Below are 19,823 nucleotides of genomic sequence, written 5' to 3' on the forward strand. Positions count from 1 at the left end.
CACTATGACTTGGTGTGAGGCAGAGTGCACTGCAGGTCGTCTCCCTTTAGACCCGGGTCACTTCCTGTCGTGGGGATGGGGGGGCTGAGGACCCGGGTCACTTCCTGTCGTGGGGGATGGGGGGGGCTGAGGAACAGGCCTTCCTGCTGGGGGCCCCCCCTGCTGGCCAGGAGGCTCTGGTGCAGGTATCCGTTATAGAAGTCTGTAGCCGACAGTCTCTTGTTCAGAACCACGGCTCTGAAGCCCACCCAGCCGTCCTGAACGGGTCAAAGGTCATCATCGTTAGTGACTCACTAGTAGTACATTGAATCAATTAGCACACATCGTCACGCTGTAATATAATAAATGTTCCGATGTCATTAATTGGACAGAAAGGTTGTTTATTGTGTGGTGTTTCTAATAGGACTGGGTCGCACCTTACAGCAGACAGCCAGGGTGTTGGACTCTCTCAGGTAGCTGACTGTTCCTGGGGCAGGAGTCCTCCCTCTGCCTGGAACAAACACCAGAGCTGTCAATTCATAGTATTGATCGATAGATACTTTATTAATCTCTCAGGGCATCATAGCAGCATTGCAAGATAATAGATGTAAACAGATTATATATATATATAAAGATTACAAATGTAAACAGATTATACATATCTTTGTATCATTTGTTTACATCTTATCTATATATGTATGTTTACATGTGTTATCTTTAATATATTATAACATACATATATAAAGATAACAGATGTAAACAGATTATAAAAAAGGTAAATGGAGGAAAAAGGAATAACAGCAATTTACTCAATTGTGAACAGTCAAGTGCAAATGGTACATAATGCTATCCTATCAACACAGCTCGTTGGCCACAAGCCCCGCCCTCTTCCCTTGGAGGGAAGCAACCGTTGTGATTGGAGATATGTCAAATCCGTCATTTAATGATGATCACCTGTTATTTGATCAAAAAACATCACCTAAAAGATGTCTGCGGTAATGATGTAACACTATGGATTACGGCTCTAATAGGTCAAGATGGATACAGGGGATATGATGTCGATGGATATAATAAAGCCTGTGATTGTGATTCATATTGTTACCCGATAATGAAATGTAACATCTGCCCGTAAAGTCCAGTAGTTTGATGGTGTTCCCCATCCAGGTGGTGCGCAGGTCCATCTGGGGACGAGGAGGAGGACAAACATCTTATTCACCAAATCAAATAGAACTGAATCTACAGAAATGTGTCTCGGTGACGACGACTCAAGACACGGCAACAACTGACAACATGTCTAAATACAACAGTGGGACACACAGTACCACGCAGTGTCTCCCATTAATTACCTCGACCCGCCAGTCTAATTTGTCCCGCCACAGTTTTATAATGAACTGAAAATATTTTCTTTATTATTATAAAAAATAAATAAAAAAACACCACCCCAGCCGTTCCATGTATTTGTTAAATTCCACCACCAGCACACCTGATTCAACTAATAAAGGGCAGTTAAGTTGAATCAGGTGTGCTGGTGGTGGAATTTAACAAATACATTGAACGGCTGGGGTGCTTCGAGAAGAGGATTGGGAAGCTCTAGTCGATGTTGTGTTTTGAGCACAAAGTTCATCATAGATCTAGCCTCTTTATTTTGCTCTCAAAGTGCACCAGATTGATGCATTTATTAACTTTAAAATGTACCAAAAAGAAGTTTACGGGGCAGCCCACCACAGTCTCACAAAATCCTGTGGGAAACACTACCGTGACAACACATACAGGCGCATAGGGTCAGCATCATAAACACATATTATAGACATTACTCTGCAAAAGAATGATCGAGATATAACCCCCATCTCCCTCACTACAGAGATCAGAAGTCAAGTCAAGTCAAGAGTTTTATTTGTCACGGCATACGAGTATACAATGAAATGCGGGTGGTCTTGCCCGCAACAATGTGCAATACAGTGGGTACAACATATAATAGAATCCAATACAAAAAGATTTGTGCAATAACAGGTAACATGGTGTGACATCAAAATCGGTATCTGTACATAGTTATTTACAGAGCATATAGGACATGCTAGGTAGCTTTGGTAGTGCAATACACTGTTACTGTTGCTAATACTGATTTAAAGTGGCCTTTCCTTTTGGCAATAAGTGTGAGTGTGTGCGGCATGAGTGTGTGCCCGCTCATGTTAAAGTGTTAAAGTGGCTGCTAGTGTGTGAGCGTGCACAGCGTGCGTGTCGTGTGTGTGCTCATGTGTGCTTGTGTGTGGATAGTTCAGTGATCTGTGGCACTCAATGTTCATTGTTCAGGACTCTGATGGCCTGGGGGAAGAAGCTGAGCCTAAGCCTCCCTGTCCTAATAGCTGGGGTTCGCAGGCGTCTGCCTGACCTCAGCAGCTGAAGTGTCAAAAAGGCAGAAAATAAAACTTTGCTTGGATTTCTGTTGGCTTTCCACACAGGGTTTTAGTATTGAACAAATTATCTGATATCAATGCCCTATTTTAGCCCGGTATTCATATTCCACCATATTCATACGGTGGCCATTTTGCTCTTTATGTCATGCTCAGGTTGGGATCCCTCTCCACCTGGGAACAGGGTGGAAAGGAATCCCAACCTGAGCATGACATAAATGGTAAATGGCTGCATTTATATTGCAGCTTTTATCCAAAGCGCTTTACAATCTGTTCCTCACATTCACCCACGTGAGGCGCTGCTGAGGTGCCGACCTGCTCATCGGGAGCAGTTAGGGGGTTAAGTGTCTTGCTCAGGGACACATCGACACGCTGCCCGGGAATCGAACCCGGGGAACCTTTCAGTTTACCAGATGACCGCTCTACCTCCTGAGCCACTGGAGGGAGGGCCACATAAGAGCAAAAATGGCCACCATGTGGATAAGGTCACCTGGCCTGCATCCATTAATCACAGTCCTCAGATCAGTTGGGAGGATCCTCACCCGGGAGCCGATGGCCCGATACAGCCGGTCGATCTGCTCACAGGTCATCTCCTCCCACAGCAGCCAGCTCAGAGCCGAGGTGATCTTGGGGGCTGTTGGGGGAGAGAGAATCACCAGAATCACAAGTCAAATTGTGTTTGAGTCGTGTGTGTAATGTTTTAAAGGATTTTTCTATTTCAAATGTTTCAATTTTATTAGAACAGTTTTATAATAAAAAAAATATATATGTAATCTATTTCTTCTCTTCTTTGTACTTTGTAAAATGTATTGATGATGATTATGTGAATGTAAATACTCTACGACATTGAAAATGAGGGATGTCCCTCAATGTAATTTTATTATTTATATTATTATTATATATTATGATACTGGTGTCATTTTGTACCGACGTTTCCTTTGGTGGGACAAAAACGTTGTATTTTTGTAAACTTTCAAGTAATTTGTCTCTGTTTTCACTACTGCGGCAGTTGCTGTGTCGGGTCGACCCAGGAGGGTGTAACTAGCGATGGGTACCGAATTCTGTACTTTTAAAAGGTACTTACCGAAACACGTCGGTACTACCGAGTATCGATTCACGTGAGATACCGTTTAAATGTATATATATATTTTTTTTTACCTTTTTTCTTTTCATGTCAACGTTCACACGCACAATATACGCTTACCTAGGATTTGACTTGATTCAACAACAAAGCAGTCGGGGCAATGGCAAGCCGAAAACGGTCGAAAATGTGGTTATTTCAGAGCTTCTACCCATCACAAAAGGTGTTCCACAGGGATCAATCCTCGGCCCGGTCTTATTTACCATTTATATTAATAATATTGTCTCATCTCTGAGCAGCTGTCAAAGCCACCTTTACGTGGATGACACAGTTCTCTATTGTACTGCTGATTCTGTGCAACTGGCCACTAAATATTTACAACTCTCCTTTGACGCCCTGCAAGATGCACTTATTAGTCTAAAATTGGTGCTTAATGCCAGTAAAACTAAATTCATGTTGTTTTCCAAAGCCAAAAATATTGTTTATAGTGACTTGCATATATCGACTCTGAACAGTTCTGATATCGAGAGAGTTTCAGAATACAAATACCTTGGTATTTGGATTGATGAAGGACTTACATTTAAATATCATGTGGGCGTTCTCGCCAGTAAATTACGGAAAAAGATTGGCTTTTTGTATAGAAATAGAGCCAACTTCCCTATGATTAGTAGAAAGAGAGTTGTTGAAGCAGTGTTCCTATCTGTTTTGGATTACGGAGATGTGATTTATAGACATGCAGCGGCTTCCACTCTTTTATCATTCAGCCATCAGATTTATCACCGGTGATAGTTATGGTACTCACCATTGTATCCTATATAATAAGGTCGGTGGACCTCTCTGGCAGAGAGACGTAAGTTGCATTGCAATCTTTTTATCTATAAAACCATAATTAGAGATTGTCCAAATTATATTAGTTCTTTATTGGAATGGACCACTGGACCCTGTCGTACACGATCCAGTTTTTGGCTTACACTTACAAGTAAGGTCTCCTGAAAGGCGCTATATAAATCTAAGATATTATTATTATTATTATTATTATTATTATTATTATTATTATTATTATTATTATTATTATTATTATTATTATTATTATTATTATTATTATTATTATTATTATTATTATTATTATTACTTTAGTCTGCAAGGACAAGATGTGAAAAACATGTCATTTACATTTTCTTCGGAAAAAATCACTTAGGCAATGGCATTAAAAAATAACGTGTTTTTGCTTCCGTGGTTTGATTTGATACAAAGTCTGTTCCGGTAAGATTTATGCCAGAAGGCACTCGATTCCAATATTGACCAAAGCTAATAACAGAATGGAGGGAAAGTGATGTCAACCTTTACTCCGTCGCTAAGAAACAAGGGGCTTTTCATCAACGCCCCTGATCGAGATGTGCTCAAAGACAAAATGTCGCCACTTTCCCCGGTAACAAAACATTTACCAAAGATGACAAACTTCATGGGCATTTTAATACGCAGGGAACCCCCGGGATTCAGAAACAACCGCTCTGCCCACGAACGTTTGCGTTTCAAACCTACAAACACGACTAGGGATGCCCCGATCACGTTTTTTGCCACCGATACCGATCACAGATCGTCGTGAGCCATATCGGCCGATACCGATCCGATACCGATTGTTTTTGATTAAAAAGAAATTAAAAATTATTTTATATAATTTTTTTTTTCTTTTTTTTTTTATAAAATATATATATTATATAATTAGACTTGTACTTGTATTATCTGCGAGACATCGCCACCACGCAACAAGTCAAAATGCTCGCTATCTGCAAACAGCTCCACTGTCTGTGTGTACTCTAGTAGCCTCCAGCTCCAAAAAGGATTCTCCGGCGCTGCAGCGGGACCCTATTGGTAACGTTATTGTGCTTTGGTCATTTCACATTCAGCAAGCCCTCAGCTCGAATACGCATTAAATCAATGTTATAAGACATTGATATCAAGAGCTATCTGTAGCTACTGCTAGCCGGCTAGATGACGTTAAGACAGAACTTTAGTTCAATGGGACATTTCGTTTTGAACAGTAAACTAACGTCAGCTAACGCAAGCTAACGCAAGCTAACGGAGGTATGAACATGGACTACTAGACTTTCTGGATAATTTGTTGATATCAGGAGCTATCGGTAGCTAGCCGGCTAAATACCGTTAGACAATGCCTACTAAACGTGAATAGTTGACTGGGTAATTTTGTTTAAACAGTAACGATAGCTAGGTAGCTAACGTTAGCGCAGGTCGAATGCACTACAGACTCGAGCAGAGGAGCCGCCTCTCAGTCCTCTTTGTTTACAAACTCTACACGGGGGCGGGCGGGGCTAGGGAGGAGGAGCAGCGGCAGTTTGCAGGTTGTGTGTGTCTGAGACAGACAGCGAGTGAGAGCTTCGCTTGATCAGTTTCCGCGATCGGCGAATATGACTCATTATCGGAATTCACAGATTGCATATTTATAATGAGTATCGGCCGATAACGATCGATGGCCGATCGATCGGGGCATCCCTAAACACGACGTACCTGAAGTTGCACCCGTCCTGCTTTGTTCCCTCCCGCTTGCGATTCTCTCCGTAAGCGTCTTCAACGTGTCGATCAGCTGTCAATTATCAAGAATAGAGAGTCGCGTTAGGTCACAAACTGTACGCCTGGAACTAGGGGTGATCAATGGAGAGTGGTACTTTAACCCTTTCACTGCCACACTACAGGTTAACCCTTTACTATCACACGTCGGTAGTGTGATAGTAAAGGGTTAACCTTCTGTAGTGTGGCAGTGAAAGGGTTAACCTTCTATGTATTGTCGCAGTGAAAGGGTTAAACGGCTACATCTGTACCTCATCTGTCTCCGTCTAATGCCGCCTTGGGCCGTGCGCTCTCCGTCTCCACTAAGCTTTACTTGTATTTACAGGGCTTGACATTAAAGGGGAACTATCTTATAAATGGCCTTTTTCAGTGTTTACCATTGTTTCTTAGCTATGTGGACTTATATTAATATGATCTATGTCTCTAATTCTCATATTGGCGCATTCTTCCAATTCTCCTCTCACAATATTCACCCTCACTCGTCATTCCCCGAAATACTAAATAAAAATAAAATAAAATAAGAGCAGAATGTAAAAGCTGATAATCAGGGTTCTTATTTACACGTGTATCTCGGAAGCAATGTGCCTTCAGCGACAGACTCCCAAACCACAGCATAAAACATTCCTGTTTTCATTTCATGGATGAACAGCTCAAGTATTACTGGGCTCAGTAGACCTGCCTGGGCCCCCCCCCCCCCCCCCCCCCTGAAACAGATCCATCTTTTGTTTTGGTGATAAATCATAGAGCAGATTCCAGATGCAGAGCATGTACCAGTCATGTACCACTAGTTACATTCTTCACTTGGGTCACAGCCCGTCTCTCAAGTCAAGTCAAGTGTTGCCTCACGACCCGCTGTGGGGGAACTCAGGTGTCATAGCAGCGTGGGGAGGGGAGGTACAGCCAGCAAAAAAGATAATTAATAGAAATAATAATAAAATAGAACATAATAATAAAATGGCAATATATACTCTATTGACAATAGTATACATATGGTATAGTAGAAGTACACTGTGCTAGAGTCTGTGCAGTGTTCAGTAATTAAAGAGAACAATTAAGTGCCTTGCTCAAGGACACTTCGACACGCTGCCCGGGAGGAGCTGGAATCAAACCGGGAACCTTCCGACTAACAGACAACTGCTCTACCTCCTGAGCCACTGCCACGCTCGCCAGAACAGCTCCCCTGGTGGCCAGAGTGAGTGATTAAACTACATTAGTAGGGTGAGAGCGTAAGGACTCACCAGAACAGCTCCCCTGGTGGCCAGAGTGAGTGATTAAACTACATTAGTAGGGTGAGAGCGTAAGGACTCACCAGAACAGCTCCCCTGGTGGCCAGAGTGAGTGATTAAACTACATCAGTAGGGTGAGAGCGTAAGGACTCACCAGAACAGCTCCCCTGGTGGCCAGAGTGAGTGATTAAACTACATTCGTAGGGTGAGAGCGGAGGACTCACCAGAACAGCTCCCCTGGTGGCCAGAGTGAGTGATTAAACTACATTAGTAGGGTGAGAGCGTAAGGACTCACCAGAACAGCTCCCCTGGTGGCCAGAGTGAGTGATTAAACTACATTAGTAGGGTGAGAGCGTAAGGACTCACCAGAACAGCTCCCCTGGTGGCCAGAGTGAGTGATTAAACTACATTAGTAGGGTGAGAGCGGAGGACTCACCAGAACAGCTCCCCTGGTGGCCAGAGTGAGTGATTAAACTACATTAGTAGGGTGAGAGCGTAAGGACTCACCAGAACAGCTCCCCTGGTGGCCAGAGTGAGTGATTAAACTACATTAGTAGGGTGAGAGCGGAGGACTCACCAGAACAGCTCCCCTGGTGGCCAGAGTGAGTGATTAAACTACATTAGTATGGTGAGAGCGGAGGACTCACCAGAACAGCTCCCCTGGTGGCCAGAGTGAGTGATTAAACTACATTAGTAGGGTGAGAGCGTAAGGACTCACCAGAACAGCTCCCCTGGTGGCCAGAGTGAGTGATTAAACTACATTAGTAGGGTGAGAGCGGAGGACTCACCAGAACAGCTCCCCTGGTGGCCAGAGTGGCTCCCAGCTGATCAGCAGTACAGTGAGGAGGGACCGGGCAGGCCTCCTGGTGGAGGATGGGACCCACATCAAACCTGCAGCAGAAGGACACAGATAAAAAAAACTGACCCACATCAAACCTTCAGCAGAAGGGCTCCATCAAGGCCTCAGTCTCCATTGCTGCCTTCAAGGCCGGCCTTAAAACCCATTTGTTTTGCTCTGCCTTCCAATAGAGCCTGTTTTTTAACACTTTAACTGCCGAAAACGCCGGAACTCGTCATTCCCCGCCATGCTCAAGTTGCCGATGACGCCGTAACTCGTCTTTGATATCAATATTTCAAAAATCTGTGATCGAAATCATATTTCCCCTCCGCAGCCTTGACACACAGTGCTGATCTCCTCTCAACCCTCTAGCGGTTCAAGAGCGCCATCTGGTGGCCGATCGGCAGATCGAAACCGGATGTCAACCTTTGAACCGGCAGGGCTCACTCCATATGTGGTCCGGGCACTCGCTAATGTTAGAGAGACTCCGTCTTCACACAGTGAACATCGATCGGTGGAAATAACTCGAAAAAACAACATGATTTGGACATATATACTATTATACAACCTGGAAATGGATCGGGTATTTCGACATCCCATAATGAAAAACTGTCTACTCCACGCTGATCGCCCAACGGCCCGAGGAGACTGGGGTGAGTTTTAGCGTGTAGTATTACCGTGTTCGATATAAACTGCTATGATGAACATATGACCCACATTAGATGAATGGTATAACGTTGCCCACGGAATTATAAATGCCCCCTCGCCCATCCGGTCAACATCAGATGACATGTAGTAACTCCTAGAAGTACATCCAGTTGAAATTTTTTATCTCGCACAGATTCCTACCAAACTGTATTTGATCATCAATATAATGCATTTGGGGCTATAGATCACGTTCTGGAGAAAGCTGCAGAAAGAGATGAAAACATACTTATACTTTAGACCATATTTTTGTATGAATATGTGAATGAAAAAGTTTAACGTTGCTACACCATGAACAATACATATAGGACATTGAATGGGCCCTAATAATGGCAATCTAGCAATAGAATTTAAAAAGTTATAGCCCTGCAAAGAAGGGGAACTTCTCCATGTTAAATAGAGCTGGCAACGGATGGTATATCATGAATTTAACCCATGGCAATCAAAGTGTTAATCTGCTCCTATGTTTTGTTTATTTTATTTTATTCATTTGAATTGTTTTTTATGTTTTAAACCTTTTTATTCTATTTTTTATTTTGTTTTCCTTCTGCTGTGAAGCACCTTGAGAGCTCACTGAGTTTAAAGTGTGCTATATAAATTAAATCTATTATTATTATTAGGGATGTCCAATATTATCGGCCGATATTGGCATTAAAATGTGATATCGGAAAATATCGGTATCGGTTTAAAAAAAAATTTACATTTCTATAACCATTATTTACCCAGGCAAGCAAGTAAGAACAAATTCTGATTTTATTTATTGTCAAAAGTATGCATAATGTTGTGTTAATTCCACAACAAGACATAGTATGTTAATTACCTGAAATTATTCCGTTTTTTGGGGGGGGGGGGGGGAGGACCCTGCATATATCGGTATCCGTTGATATCGGTATCGGAAATTAAGAGTTGGACAATATCGGTATATCGGATATCGGTAAAAAAGCCAATATCGAGCATCCCTAATTATTATTATAGAAGGACAAATAAAGGTAAATAAAGGTAAATAAAGGACTGCTCCAGCCAGGGTTGTACGATCATTCTGCCCCCTGTATGATTTGTTTTGCAATCATTTATGAGAAAATACAGCACACTTGAACTCGTAAGTCGCTTTGGATAAAGCGTCAGCTAAATTACTAAATGTAAATGTAAAATGTAAATGATATGGTCAAAAGAAAATCACTGATTGGGGCTTGAACTGGAAAAGACAAGAGAAGGACGGGTGGAGAGGGGAAGAGAGAGAGGTGGAGAGAGGAAGAGAGAGAGGGGGAGAGAGAGGAAGAGAGGGACGGTGGAGAGAGGGGAAGAGAGGGATGGGGGAGAGGAAGAGAGAGATGGGGGAGAGAGGGGAAGAGAGGGATGGGGGAGAGGGGAAGAGAGGGATGGGGGAGAGAGGAAGAGAGGGATGGGGGAGAGAGAGGAAGAGAGGGATGGGGGAGAGAGAGGAAGAGAGGGATGGGGGAGAGAGGAAGAGAGGGATGGGGGAGAGAGAGGAAGAGAGGGATGGGGAGAGAGGAAGAGAGGGATGGGGGAGAGAGAGGAAGAGAGGGATGGGGGAGAGAGGAAGAGAGGGATGGGGGAGAGAGAGGAAGAGAGGGACAGGTGGAGAGAGGAAGAGAGGGATGGGGAGAGAGGAAGAGAGGGATGGGGGAGAGAGAGGAAGAGGGACAGGTGGAGAGAGGAAGAGAGGGATGGGGAGAGAGAGGAAGAGAGGGATGGGGGAGAGAGGGGAAGAGAGGGATGGGGGAGAGAGAGGAAGAGAGGGATGGGGGAGAGAGGGGAAGAGAGGGATGGGGGAGAGAGGAAGAGAGGGATGGGGGAGAGATAGGAAGAGAGGGATGGTGGAGAGAGGAAGAGAGGGATGGGGGAGAGAGAGGAAGAGAGGGATGGGGGAGAGAGAGGAAGAGAGGGATGGGGGAGAGAGAGGAAGAGAGGGATGGGGGAGAGAGGAAGATAGAGAGGGGGAGAGAGGAAGAGAGGGATGGGGGAGAGAGAGGAAGAGAGGGACGGTGGAGAGAGGAAGAGAGGGATGGGGAGAGAGAGGAAGAGAGGGATGGGGGAGAGAGAGGAAGAGAGGGATGGGGGAGAGAGAGGAAGAGAGGGATGGGGGAGAGAGAGGAAGAGAGGGATGGGGGAGAGAGAGGAAGAGAGGGATGGGGAGAGAGAGGAAGAGAGGGATGGGGGAGAGAGGGGAAGAGAGGGATGGGGGAGAGAGAGGAAGAGAGGGATGGGGAGAGAGAGGAAGAGAGGGATGGGGGAGAGAGAGGAAGAGAGGGATGGGGGAGAGAGGAAGAGAGGGATGGGGAGAGAGAGGAAGAGGGATGGGGGAGAGAGAGGAAGAGAGGGATGGGGGAGAGAGAGGAAGAGAGGGATGGGGGAGAGAGAGGAAGAGAGGGATGGGGGAGAGAGAGGAAGAGAGGGATGGGGGGGAGAGAGGAAGAGAGGGATGGGGGGGAGAGAGGAAGAGAGGGATGGGGGGGAGAGAGGAAGAGAGGGACTTCCTCTCTTGAGAAGCGCTATATAAATAAAATGTATTATCATTATGATTATTAGAGGAGAGGGGGAGGGGGCAGGTTACCTCTTGGGGCGGATCTGGATGACAGAGACCCCGGTGACGGTGTCTCCGTGCAGGATGGTGTGGAACACAGGAGCCGGGCCACGCCACCTCGGGAGCAGGCTGGGGTGCACGTTCAGGATCCCACTGGAGCGCACGTGCACGCGCACACACACACGCACACACACGCACACGCACACGCACACACACACACACACAGTCTGAGGCGAGAGTGAGGTGACAGACTAGGCATACACTTGCCGTTAGAGCAGCAGCACGATATTATTAACAATGACAAAAATTATATCTATGTGAATATTGTGATTTCAGTATGAATTGTGACGTGTCGACATAAGAGTTTAACGTCAATTGTGTTTCTCTTCACTTTGAAAATAAAAAAAAATACAAGAAAGTAAATTAAACAAAAAAACTGATTGGGGATAAGATGCTTAATGCTTAGTTAGGGGGGTTATGGCTTCCTCAGTTTGAAAAGGTTTACGTCGTCTGGACATGCTGCAGACCAGATCTCCTGCACATCATTCTGAACAGTTTCTTCTTGAGGTTTGAAAAGTGCAGAAGTAAATAGAATAGAATAGAATAGAATAGAAGTACTTTATTAATCCCGAGGGGAAATTCAGGAAATACTGTAACAATACTTCTGTTCAGCCCCATCATGTGTTATGCAGGTGTAGTGTACTACACAAGGCAGGGTCCGAAGAGGAAAGAGGAGGAGACCAGAAGTTTTGCTCACTTTGGGAACTGGCTGATCAGTTCCTCCCGCAGCAGGCAGCCAAAGGACACCACCACGCCCACGTCAAACCTGCCCGTCAGGTCCGCGGGGGGCCAGGAGTGGGTCGGCAGCTGCTTCTGGTCAGCGAACCGCTTCACAGGGACGTTGTTGGACAAAGTGACCACTTCAAGAGACTCCACTACCCTCTCGTTGGACTCCCTGCAGACAGAAACCAGGTGTCGTGAAGTAGTAACTTTACCACCGTTCATTCAGCCTCAAGAATGAAGATGCACCAACACCAGACGTATTGAGGTACGCTAAAGCAAAACTGACTGAGATCCATTTTCCCCATAAGAGATACAACATCAGGCAGATCATCAAGTCCATTAGCTTTAATGACCAATTCCGATTGTTTATACGTCACGTGACGTCATCTAGGGGTGGGCGATATGACGATATTAAATAAACAGTTCATTTATTATTAATGATACACTTTTCTTTTTTTTTTATATTTATATTTTTCCCCCTCCATTTTCCTCCGATTTTTCTCCCATCCCAATGTTAGTCGTATGCCAATTCCCAATCCCCTTCCTGGTCGCTGCGCACTTACCCCCCACAGTCAGATCATCTGGGAGAGTGGAGGCTATCACGTGCTTCCTCCGACACACGTCCAGCCAATCAACCGCTTCTTTTCACCTGGCAGCGCGGATCCTCCCCGAGAGGGCGTAGCGTGTGGAAGGATCACACTATCCCACTCAGGTCCTATCCGCACTTAGCAGGCGCCCCGACCGAACTGTAGGAGTCGCTGTTTACAACGACCCGGACCCACCCCGCCAGCTTCTCCCACCCTCTAATACTGCCAATTGTATTAGTGTGAACGGCCAGCCAAGCTGGTGACAACCCCGGAGCTGTGAGCTGGATTCGAACAAGCGAACAGCTCCGGGGTTGGTGACGAACGCAATCTCCGCTACGCCACCTAACCGCCTAATGATACACTTTTTTTTTTTTTTTTTTAATTATCTTTTTATTGATTTTCACCATGGTCCATACAAACAATATCTTGATTTCGCCTTCTGCTGTACAAATTGCATCAATTGTTAATAATTATTACTTAACTTAAAAGTTGCAGTGCAGAAGTATCATTACGTGCGTGAGGACCCATACAGTCAATAACATCCTATACTTTTTTTTTTCTAGACAAACAAAAACGATAACAAAAAATAATAAATAACAAAACGCAACAAGACAAAATTATATGTTATGGTACCTCTCCAATATATCTGCATTTACCATAAAGTAAACAAATAACCAAATAATATGTTGGGGTGCATCTTCCTGATACTCTCCTCCATTTACACAAGTTTCACTTAACAATTATCCCGAATGATCATTTCTATACACCTTAAACAAATGAAGGTCGTAACGGTGTAATGTACATTATCCATCTTTCCCATTTCTTCCTAAACTTATCCTGTTGCAACCTAAAAGAAAAAGTAATTCTTTCCATCTTAAAAATATCATAAATAATATCAATCCAATCATCCACTGTAGGAATTTCTGTTCTTAACCACTTTCTAGTGATGGCTTTCCTGCTGGCCGCACTTAATATCTCAAATATATATCTATCCCCATTTTCTAATGGCCTGGCGCCGAAGTATAGGCTTTCCAATTTAAATGGGATGTCCCCCTGGAATACTTTTTCAAAGATTGTATGGACCTCCCTCCAGAAAGGCTTCAGCAAGGGACATGACCAGAATATGTGGTAATGATTTGCCTCTGAGAGGCCACACTGTCTCCAGCAGTTGGAAGATTTGGTATGGTGGCTCCCTTGAGCTGGAGTACTAAAGAACCTAATCAGGGATTTCCAACAAAATTCTCTCCATACTGGTGAACTTGATGTTTTCCATTGTATTTCACATAAATCCTCCCATTCCTCTTCTGTTATATTTAGGTTTCCCTCCCTTTCCCACTTCTGTTTTACATACAATGAATTACCTTTCGTCTGTTGTAATCCCTTATAGAGTCTTGAGATGGTTTTTTGGTTCGAGTTCGAGACATAAGCCCCTCTGAAGACTTTTAATAAAATATTTTCAGAAAGTGTTTGTTTACTTTGCTTCAGTAGTTGCTCAATATGGTGCCGAACCTGAAGATATCTGTAAAAATCTTCATTTTTCAAACCATGCTGCAACTACAGATCTTGAAAGCTCTTCATTGACCCCTGATGTAAAAAGGTACAATATGCTGTTAGGCCTAGAGTCTCCCACCCTTTAAACCGTACGTCCATTCTTTTGGGTACGAACTCTGGGTCATACGCACACCATCTCAAAACTTTTATGGCTTCTTTTGAATTTTTTGGGGCTGTTACCTTACTCCACAACTTAAGTGGTAAACTAATCCATGGATTTCCCATCTCCCTTAAATCATTCATCAAAGCCTTATCCCCAATTGCAGCTTGAATTGGATACTCTGCTCACACGCACACACTCACTTTAAACAAACACACTGTAGCACCCACTCCACACACTTATAGCACACACCCACTTTAAACAAACACACTGTAGCACCCACTCCCCACACTTTATATTTATGGATGAAGGATTGCACTACAACTCGTACACCTTACTGTAAATTGTACCTAAAATTGTACCTCATCCCATTTCTGCTTTGCACTAGATAGTACTGTACATTAGTACACTGCATAGTATTGTGTATTGTATATTATATGGTAACTCAGAACATTGTACATATGTCTATACCGAACACTGTGACCTCATTTTCTTCTTCTAAATTCATGCTATATTATGTTATTATGTTATTTGATACTATCTTGTCTAGCACAGTCTCTGGAGCGTAACAGTAAGAAGCATTTTGTATGAAAGTATTCTGTACTTCTGTATGACAACTATTAAAGAACTTGAACTTGAACTTGTTACCGCCATCTCAATCTCCTTCCACCTGGCAAAATATTCTGGACTACACCAACACGTCATTGGTCTTAATTGAGCTGCAATATAATAGTCCTTCAAACATGGAAGTGCAACCCCTCCCCTGCTCTTTGCTAGTTGTAGACTCTTGTATCTAATTCTAGGTCTCCGCCCTTGCCAGATGTACCTTGAAATAAGTTTATCCCATTCCTGAAATTTTTGGTCAGGTAGGTCTAGAGGGAGGGCCTGGAACAGATAGAGTAATCTCGGCAAAATATTCATTTTTACCGATTCAATTCGCGATCCAAAATTCAGAAGAGGTATTGCATCCCATCTCCTTATGTCTTCTTTAATCTTTTGATTCAGGGGGAGGAAGTTAATGGTGAACAAATTTGACAAATCTTTTGGTATATTTACTCCCAAATATCTCATGGATTCTGCTTCCCATTGTAATTTAAATTTCGTCTTTATATTTCTTGAAGGGCTATATTTAAAACTAAGAATTTGCGTTTTCGTTACATTCAATTTATACCCTGAGAATGACCCATATTGTTCTAAGAGCAAAAATAACTGTTTAAGTGAATGTTCTGGGCTTGATAAATACACTAATACATCGTCCGCAAATAAGGACATTTTTTGTTCCCCCCCCTTCATATCTATCCCTTTAATATTTGTATTCTGTATAATCCACTGACTCAGGGGTTCAATAAAAATTGCGAACAATAAAGGACTAATTGGGCAACCCTGCCTAGTCCCGCGTTCTAGTCCGAAGGAACTAGACACTGTCCCATTTATCTTAATTCTTGCTCTTGGTTTATCATAAAGAGCCTGTATTGTTTTAATGATACACTTTTTAAACGTATCGTGGACATCGTGATGTTTTGCACAAACCCACCTCACGTCAGTTTCTAAGCCGCCGTGGCTGAGATGAGATGAGCACAGCGCTTTACTCTCTCGTCGCTCCCTCTCACAGAAAGAAAATGCACACACACTCACACGTCACGTACACACACGGTGACACGTACTACCGAGTTAGTTGAGTAGGTAGTACTACTAAAGCCATATAAAATCAAAAGGGCACTGGGTAGTACCATGCAGACCGTGGAAAAGCGGCATAAGAGAATACTTCATAATGTTTCATGCAATTTACAAAGTAAATATATATATATGATGATGATGATGATGATGATGATGATGATGATGATGATGATGATGATGCACACACACCTTTACAGTGTTTTGTTTACCATGTTACAACATTGCCGATAATAAAAATTATTATCATTTTCTCACAGTAGTGTGTGTGTATTTTTGGCTAAAGTGGATAGAAAACACAGTACTGTGCAAAAGTCTTAGGCACCCAAGAGTTTTTATATAAATTGTCTTAGATGTTAATAAAGAAAAGTCTGTATTAGTGTGTCAGTAGAATACTCTTTTAGATTTTTAGAAACTTTTAATTAAATTATTTTTTAAAGCATCTTCATGGTTTAATGCAGACATATGTTGCAGGGACTATTATAATCATCATGTTGGCGTGACTGTATGCATCAACGGGTTAAATCAAGCATTTTTAAGTGCTTTAGAGGAAATGTCAAAATATCATGATATATATCGTGTATCGATTTGTGTGACATAGCCAAAACATATCGTGATATCATTTATATCGTGATATCATTTAGAGGCCGTATCGGTCGCCCAGCCCCAAGTCGTCACCCATACCTTACAAGCATACGGTTACCCCATTTCTTTGTATTTTCAAATGATAAACCATCTGCTGCAGTCTATAATCATTGATTGATTGGAAAACACAAGAGTAAAATGTCTTTGATTGATTGATTGAAAACTTTATTAACAGAGTGCAGAATGGGTACAGTACAGTTCAATACACACAATTGTTAAGGGGATGCAGACCAGAGAAAGACTTTCGTCTTGTTTACGTCATCAGGGTCCACCATTTTCAATTCATCAGGACATACATGACATACAGATAGACAGTACTGCTACATCTATACATGTATGACATATCAGATTTACAAATACAGTACTGTTTGTGATACAAAAAGAGTCTAAAAAAAATATATATACATTTGACGTAAATCATAGTCAGACTCAGACACTAGGTGCTCCCACCCCCTCTTTCCAAAGTATAGCAGCATTACAACACTGAGCAGTTCATGTCAGAGTCCTACCTGGAAGAGGCGAGTAGTTTGAGGCATTCCAGGGCGAAGTCATCTGTGCCAAAGAACAGAACCCTCCAGGGGGGTCTGGCTGTGGAGACATGTCTCCTCCTCCCCAGACAGTGGCTCCTCCAGCCGCACAGACCCACAGACTCTGATCTCTGCACCGTGCAGCCGGAGCAAAGGCCATGGAGTATGTTCAGACCGAGCTGTCTCGTCTTGACATGATTCCACATTATTATTATTATTTATTATCGGCTGCAGCAGCTATCAGGACAACAACCTGTCATCCACAGAGAGTCAGAGGCTCAATGACTTCAGTCTGCCTCGCCGGCTATCGATTCGACGTTCTAAATTCTAATAACAATATTGATAGGTCGTGTATTAACATGTATTCCATAGCTACATTTCACATTTAATAAATATATCTCTATAAAGGCGCGTGAATGTCTTATTATCTCGATGATTCATGATCCCGACAACAACGTTACAGCGTTAGGTTTATGGGCGCCGCCATGTTTTTTCATGACAGCAAGGATACTTCCGGTCCCACAATAAAAAGTGTTCTTCGCGCACACGATTGAATGTATAGTTCCGCTCATTGATTGATTGAATGAATGAAAACTTTATTAACAGATTGTAGTATGGGTACAATACAGCATAGATATCTATATAGAACTGTTCTATATAGATATCTATGCAATACAATACGGCTCAACACACACAATTGTTAAGGGGATGCAGACCAGAGAAAGACTTTCGTCTTGTTTACATCAGGGTCCCCCATTTTCAATTCATCATAACATGACATACATGACATACAGATAGACAGTACTGATACAATACACTCATATACCGGTCAGTGGGTCCGACTTGTCTTTAGGGAACAAAAGTATCTGAGAAACAGCTTTAGCAAAAACAACAGGAGATATCTGTGTAGAAAAACCTTTTAACCGTTTAAGAAAGAAATAAGAAACAGAATGTTTGTGAATGATCTCCAATCTAAATAAACAACCAAATACATAAATAAATACATTTTTTAAAAGACAGAATAAAACAAACAATATATGCCTAGGCCTAATGCTTAATGAATGATCACAATAGATGTTAACCATGACAACAACATATCCTTCTGTTTTAAATGACACAGAGGTCATTCACCCCTCCGTTTAAACGACACCCTTGCCATAAATATAAAAATAAATCTTTTACCAGCTAAATATTACAACACTCTGCATGTGCCAGGTGTTTGACCGATGAGTCAAAGCAAGGCTGACTAAATAGTAACCAAGCAACCCTGGTCAAAGACCTTGTCAAATGCAAGGCCAACCGATTTCCACTTCAAAAAAGTAACCTAGACGGAAAAGACTATAATCCTTAGTTCAGAGAAGGACAACAACAGTGAAAGTAATACTCCTGTTTGGCTTTTTGATATCTCAGTTTTACATAAATTATTACAAATGAGTGACGTGTCCTGTATGTAAACAGAACTTTAGGCCAAGGTTTTAACAATGTTGACACATCATCTGGAGTAAATCCCCCGTGTGTTTAAGCTCCAGTGTTTTGATTTTCAGGACTCGTGACTCGACTTGGACTTGGACTCGAGCATTGACTGCATTTCGGACTCGGAAGGTGCAAGTGTAAGGTGTAAGAGTTTTCTTTTCATTTATTTTTGTAATAGGCCCTAATCATTTAGGCATAAGATACTGATGGCTAGTGCATTTGTTTGGCTATTGTGTGTCACAAAGTAAATAAACTCCCTTTGAAACGGTGACCGCTGTGTCATTTATGTTTAATCTCTAGACCTCTAGATCTCTAGACTTGTAAGTCGCTTTGGATAAAAGTGTCAGCTAAATGACTAAATGTAAATGTAAATGTAGGCCTTTTTTTATTTGTATGACAGCTCAGACTCAACCTTGATGACTTGGACTTGGACTCGGACTAGGGGGGTAATGGGGACTCGACTCGGCCTCGACTCGGGCTCTTCTTTGGTGACTCGGACTTGGACTCGGACTCGAACACTGGGGACTCGAGACTCGACTAGGACTCGAGATTTAGTGACTCGACTACAACACCAGTGGGATTACAGGTTTTTCTCCACTTGAATGTCACAGATTGACATCGCTCCCCAAACTAACTGGGTTGTTTCTCAATGATCTTGTGTCACTTTTCTACATTACCATGTGGAGTATACTGTACCTATGGCTTAACCTCTGGAATATAAACTGTGGCTTAACCTCTGGAATATAAACTGTGGATTAACCTCTGGAACTGCAGTGTGAACTGTGTATCCTGAATGCAACATTGTACCATGGAAGGTATAAACAGTATTTGCTGAAATGTGAGGTTTGCTGTGTGTCTCTCCTATATTCTGCACCTAGAACATTGGACATTATTGACTTAAGGGTACACGATTAGGGCGCAGCTGTCGACCTTTAACCTCACGGGGAGAGGACCTGGGGATTGGCCGACAGACAAAAACAATACTCATCTGGGGGCTCCTCGTCGCACTGTCCCCCACAGTTAACCCTTTCACTGCGACAATACAGAAGGTTAACCCTTTCACTGCCACACTACAGAAGGTTAATTGGTTGTGTTACGAAGGATCAGATTAA

General features: G+C 42.8%; 1 protein-coding gene across 1 annotated transcript; it reads right to left on the bottom strand.

Moving 5' to 3' along the window:
* mtfmt (mitochondrial methionyl-tRNA formyltransferase) lies at positions 1-17,716 on the bottom strand. Its single transcript, XM_084307594.1, has 9 exons — positions 17,221-17,716; positions 12,129-12,326; positions 11,402-11,524; positions 8,072-8,174; positions 5,998-6,073; positions 2,933-3,024; positions 1,082-1,160; positions 417-490; positions 1-257 (listed from the first exon to the last, which is right to left on the bottom strand). The coding sequence occupies exons 1-9, from the start codon at positions 17,442-17,444 to the stop codon at positions 3-5; spliced, it is 1,224 nt and encodes a 407-aa protein (XP_084163720.1). The 5' UTR covers positions 17,445-17,716; the 3' UTR covers positions 1-2.
* Positions 17,717-19,823: the final 2,107 nt, after the last annotated feature.

Source organism: Notolepis coatsorum (genome assembly GCF_963971535.1).
Source record: "Notolepis coatsorum genome assembly, chromosome: 2".
NCBI lineage: Eukaryota > Metazoa > Chordata > Actinopteri > Aulopiformes > Paralepididae > Notolepis > Notolepis coatsorum.

Excerpts from the sequence above, each read along its gene's own strand:
- mtfmt (XM_084307594.1), bottom strand. The coding sequence starts at position 17,444 with ATGTGGAATCATGTCAAGACGAGACAGCTCGGTCTGAACATACTCCAT. Across the intron at positions 11,525-12,128 it reads CTGATCAGCCAGTTCCCAAA|TGGGATCCTGAACGTGCACC; the intron begins GTGAGCAAAACT and ends CGTGCGCTCCAG. Across the intron at positions 491-1,081 it reads ATGTTACATTTCATTATCGG|GCAGAGGGAGGACTCCTGCC; the intron begins GTAACAATATGA and ends TGTTTGTTCCAG.